The sequence below is a fragment of the Uloborus diversus genome, chromosome 9 (assembly GCF_026930045.1).
Source record: "Uloborus diversus isolate 005 chromosome 9, Udiv.v.3.1, whole genome shotgun sequence".
Lineage (NCBI taxonomy): Eukaryota > Metazoa > Arthropoda > Arachnida > Araneae > Uloboridae > Uloborus > Uloborus diversus.
In genome coordinates this window covers 21,209,044-21,215,043 of record NC_072739.1, presented here as the reverse complement: position 1 = coordinate 21,215,043, position 6,000 = coordinate 21,209,044, and the positions used below count along the sequence as shown (strand labels likewise).

The window sequence follows — 6,000 nt, the reverse complement described above, 5'->3', positions numbered from 1 at the left end:
TCTTGAACTTACGCATGCGTAATTAAGTGTGAGAAATCGCTGCTTTTACTCGCAGCGAAGCACCCGCCTCAGCGAAACAGAAAAAGAACACAAAAGAGGATGAGATGAAGATCCAACAACAAAAATCGAACAAAAGGCGCTCTCCATCCTCCTAAAACCCTTGCGCAAAACCTTCTGCGCACAGGCGCCTCCCCTTTTCCCCCCGAGGGGGGCGTGCCTGGAGCGGAACCTGTTGCCGCCGTGCCTTCGTCTTTCCATAGCACGTTTAGACGCTGGAGAGTGCGAAGCTGCGTGAAGTTTCTCCGCAGACGATATCTTCTTACTCGAGTGTGTTGTGGTTTGGCCAGAAGGCGAACATTCGATGCGGGGCCCGTGTTGTTGGATTTGGAATTGTATTCCATCGGCAAGGAACTGTTGAAGATTTGTTCCTCATTGTTTACCTTTGTGTTTTTATTTTTCCTGGCAAAGCTCGGACTTGATGGTCGTGGCCGCTGGTCATCCGTAAGTAAATTTCTTTTTAAAAATCTTTTGTCGAAACTTTTCTTATAAGCCGAATGTTTTTTATCTTGTTTTAAAACACAACGTCGATGTACAGCAGCAATCTGATTACGTGCCTAAAACTTGTATTTAATAATTGATTTTCGGTTCCAATTAATTGTTTTATGTAGTGTTCCGATATTTTATGAAATTCGTCTAGTATTTACGTTTATTACTTTAACGTAAAATTTTCTTTTTAACTTCAACAAATATTTTCTTTCATCTTTTGTTGATTTCTGATTTATTCGCATCAGCTTTTATTGAATAAAAAAAATTAATATTGTGATGCATGTAAGAATAACGCTGTGTTTCCGATTTTTATCTGACTAAATACAAATAAACATAATATACTTTCTTCGAAATATCACACGTTGATTATGCTATGGGAAGCCCCATTACTTGGTAGCTGAATTAACGACCTGTCTCCGAGATTTTTTTTTTTTTTTTTTTCTTTCCAGTAAAGAGATAATCTACTTATATGTGTTATCATTGAACTTCACGTTGTTCAAATTTTGAGTTTCAATATTGCTGAAAACTGACACGCATTCTTATTTCAAAATTCGTACATTATTTCAATTCCTTAAAATGTATTAATCGGCGGTTGCTTTGTGTGTGAAAAAGTTCAATGGCGAAATAGTAAGAATAAGATTAATAGCTATTATAAAATAAAACCAAATTTTGAATTCATTTTTCTTTTTAAATCTCAATTTTATTTAAAATTTCGCAAATAATTTTCGGACATTTTTTTAATTACATTCACATCATACTACAAAGAATTTTTGGTTATTTTTCAGATTAAATAATTAAGAACTCAACTTATATAAGAGCACTGATGATCAATAGATGATTATGTTTTGTATTTTCTTCACCAAATATGTTGATAATAATATTTGAAAGGTTAACGTTTTACTGGTTTTTACTTTAACGTTTTATTTTGCATGGGCGGTAAATTTTTGAAAAACTTAAAACTATGATCCTTATAGTAAAAATTTACAGGAGTAAGTTCTAAACACGTGTTTCGAAGGTAACATGAATACTTTCTTCAATATGTAGAATTGGTTTTTGTTTGCGTTGCTCTGCTTCTACGCTTCTCCGAAGGGTCCCGTTGTAACTGCGAAACGTGCGTCAGATTTTAAATTAGCTTCACCACCTTTTAACAGTTCAGAATTTTCTCTTTTGAAAAAACATACCTCACATTATAATAACAATATCAATCATAATGTCGTCTTTTTACATACTTTTGCCAAAAATGAAAAGTTTCCATAGAAATTATTCAGGGGCGGATTTACAGTCTATTCAAGGGGGTGGCGGTGGAAAACCGTAGAAGCTTTTCCTCCCCCCAACTCGTCATGTAATGACGAATAAAGGGGGGATCAATTGCCCCCCCCCCTTTATCCTGGCTTTTAAATATTAATCGCCCATCACGAACTTATCGCCTCCTTGAAGTGTCGAATCCCCCCTTTGGGGATTATCACCCCCAGGGTTGAAACCACTGTTCAAAGTCATAGCAATGTATTATCATACCAGTATAGTGTAGTCAATGGAAGAAAAAGGGTGGAAGACATATAGAAACATTTAAAATATTAAAGTTCAAAAAGGGGGGGAGGGGCGAACTTTGGTTCAAATTAAAAATTAGGCAACGCTGTCCAATCTCGACTACACTAACTGTCTAAACTTAATGTAAAGCAATTTTGTGGAAAGTACTTGATTGAAATTAGTAGCGATTGCTAGCAATCCCTTCAATTCTATATTATTGGTTTTAGAAAATGACGGTCACGGAAGGTGCGGTCGCCCCCTAGTAAATCCGCCACTGAAATTATTTCAAGTTCAAACTTCTTTACCATTTAATAATCTTTATTTTTAAAAAGTTGGTTCTTATTTTGTTAAAATATTTAAAGCAAGTCGCCAGACTTAATAAAGTGCCCATTACAATTCAAGGAAAAACCCATAATAAACAGTAGCTTGTGATCTATTTGTTTATTTTCAATTAATTTTCCATCTAGTGCAGATTATCGCGGCTCACAGTTCCTTTGATTTTTTTACTGTCGAATGATTTTACAAATACGAAATGTAACTTAAATATATTAAATACTGATCCAGTAAATTTAAAAAAAAATAATTTACTAGACAAGTTAAAATGCAAAATTAACGATACATCAAATATGTAATGCAATGTGTGACTGGAATTAATGTAATTTTTCATCATATAAAAGTATATTTTACAAAGAATTATACAAAAAAGAATTTGTAATATTTTTTGAATAAGAGAAAAATAAATTTGCAATATGATGTCTGAAAAAGAGTAAGTGTAACTTTTTTATCATAAAAAGCAATCAAATTTCAATACAACAAATGAGAGATTTTTTTTTACTGGAATTTTTTTTCTGTAATCTTAATTAAATCGTTTACAGATGGTTTTCTTCTCACATGAATATGCGTAAATGCTTCATTTCCCTATAAGTCGACAGATTAAATTTTAAAAATCGAAGTTTTTTTTAGTTTTAACAGTGTTGAATAAAAATTTAAACGCAGTACCTAAAGTCATTTTTGCACAACTTCTTGTGTGTAATATGCTATAAGTGTTTATGTTTAAAGAGTATAGAATGTTAGTTAATTTAGTTGTAAGAATGGATATTACGGCTCTTTTAGTTATTGTTGGCACCTATCAAACTAACGCACAACTGGTGTGCGGTAGCCTGCAGAGCTAGATTATTTGTCTTTACACTCATGTTTAAGAAAATCACCTTTCATAATCCGTTTTATTTATTTATTTATCACATTAATTTATATTTATTTATTTTTCTACTTTTGGTAAAAATACTTTAATTATCATTTCGTGAAATCAGGATTTTTAGGTTGAAAACTTGTGAAAACCACATAATAAACCGTTTGAAATTGAAGAAATTGTTTCTATGCAAAAAAAAAAGTCAACAATTTTGCTACGAAAGATTACTTTCCCTTTTCAATCGCGGTTTTTTTTTTTTTTTTTTTTACAATTTATAAGATCTGTTATTGCTATTAAAATGTCTGGAACAGATTTTGTGGTCACGAAACTTACGAGGGTTCATTTTGACCCCAAAGGGGCTAAACAGACTCTTAGGTACTAGATCTTCGGATAAATGCATTGCAGAATCAATTCAATATTTTGCGAACTCAACATGAGTGAAAAAGGATTTTTTTAGCCTTTACTGTATTATTTAACTCTCACTTTGACTGCGAGTGCCTTGCATTTTTCAAGAAATAAAGTACTGAAAAAGGTAATAACTGTCGTTCTCGGAGATTTATCGTTTTAATGAACGTGAGTTATACTGCCGTACTATAAGCAAAAGAGTGGTACCTGCAGTTGAGCTCAAACTGAGACTTTGCTTTTTGAAACCGTTTGCCACCTCCATGTATTTGATTCAAATGCCAATTTTTCAGCATTTTTTTAAAAAATGTTTCCCTTTATCAAATGACCATAAAACATGGTATTTTAAGTAGAATGCGTTACACCGAACCACCTGGTGACAATAACTCAATTTTGTTAAAACAGTACAGATATTACTTTTGTGCTAAACAGTACAGGTTACTGCTTTTAGGCACTAAAGTCGAATCTGCACTTTTTGTCAAAATTGAGTTACGGTCACCAGGTGGCACCCATATGTAACATGAATACAGTGTTTTATGACCATTTGTCTAGGCGAAATATTTTTTAAAAAATTCTGAAGAAGTTGCATCTGAATCAAATACACGGAGGCGCAAAACTTAAAACGGCAACTTCTCATTTTGAACTCGGCTGCAGATACGACTTTTGCCCTTAGCACGGCAGTTGTAGCTCAATGTTCAATCCGCATTTTGTTGGATTTTTACTGCTCAAGCAATTTAAATGTCTGTGGATGCTGAGCTGATCAAGAGTTGTCTGTAAAAATGCATAACCAGGGGTGCCCACCTAAGGGAGTACTGCGCCATTGAAATTTTTAGGGTGGTGTTTTGAGGGGTATTTTTCTCATTTGGTGGGCTCTTGCTTTGGGGGGGGGGGGGTGCGTCCCTCGCATAACATTACCAATGGCACGATAAATGTCAATTTTCGTCTTTTAAGGTAACTTAGAACCACAAGCGTCAATTATTTTTCTTCTTTATGATATTTAACATCAATGACGTAGCCGGAAAAATCGGAAAGGGATATGATGGAGAAGTTGAAACTTTTACCGTAGGAAAAGTTTTAATCTTTTCCTATGGTCAAAAAGGGCAAATCTCTGAGTTCCAGGGAGCTATCCCCAAATAGCCCCTCCTCCCCTGGCTGCCCCCTGCTCGACTTCAAAAACAAAAGTGTAGTTCGCCCGATGCCGCTTTCTGCTGGCAAGGGTTGTAATTCAATTTTCCAAATTCTTTTTTCACAAAATAAGGTATCCACAATGTGCAGTTAATTGTGTAATTCAACCATTCTGAAAACACTATTTAGTAACTAATTTTTAACGCTGACTTGTAGTCGTTGAACCATCTCGTCTTACGTTCAGTGCCATTAACAGGGTTTTGTATTGGAGGAGGCTTATCTTCTTGCATCAACTAATTTTCCTTTAAAATACTAATTAAATAAGACTTCTTTACAGATTATTTGACTCATTGATAACTGCTGCTACTCATTTATTGCTAATTAGTTATTATAAAATACCGACACACTCGTATTTGTGATTCTGGGTACTATGAAAAGGGATAAATAAAGTCAACATTTATGAATGAGTAATATGATTAAAATATTTTCTTAATTCGGAGACAGAAATAAATACTGTAGTGTTTATATTCACTTAAATTTGCACCGTAAATATTCACTTAAATTTACGCCAAAAAAGCCTTTAAACATCAAAAATTGAAATTTTTAGCTTTCAAAAATTTTTTTACTTTTTTCTAAATCAGAAACATTAGGAACACTTAAACATTAGTTTTATCAAATTCTTCTCCAGTTTCCATCACGTTTTTTTTTTTTTTTTTTTTTTTTTTTTCATTTATATTTTTTCAATTGCTGCCTGCGAAACAAATGGTTAAAATGTAAAGTTGTTTTCCTCTGACGAACTGTTCATGCACTGGTTAGTTTGAGGACTCTAGAAGAAGTAGTTGTAATTGTTCTCCCTCGATTCTTACAGTAATTTTAAATTATATATACTTAGAAACATGCAAAATTAGCGTACAAGACCGTATGTGGAGAATGTTATACATAGTTAACACTCTTAACTAGAGTACAACTGAAAAAGAAAAAAATATTTGCTAACTATTGTGAGTTTATTAATCACAGTCTTAAAAAGCGCATCTCATTTCTTATTTTTGAGAATTAAACCAATTTAGAACTGATGAATACATTGTAAAGTTACCTCTTAATTATTACATCTGGTTTTAACAGCCCTCTGATTAATAAATGAGCTGTAAAAATAGAGGCCCTATAGTAAATATAAAAATGGTATAATATATAAAATGGTAAAAATTAAAAAC

At 33.1% G+C, this 6,000-nt stretch overlaps 1 protein-coding gene across 1 annotated transcript in view; it reads left to right on the top strand.

Moving 5' to 3' along the window:
* Window positions 1-316: 316 nt before the first annotated feature.
* The window catches only part of LOC129229344 (transcription factor SOX-13-like), a 145,188-nt gene continuing 139,504 nt past the window's right edge, over window positions 317-6,000 (top strand). Inside the window, 1 exon segment of the mRNA XM_054863634.1 lies at window positions 317-501. Within this exon segment, the coding sequence (XP_054719609.1) occupies window positions 479-501 (23 nt within the window). The 5' untranslated portion in view covers window positions 317-478.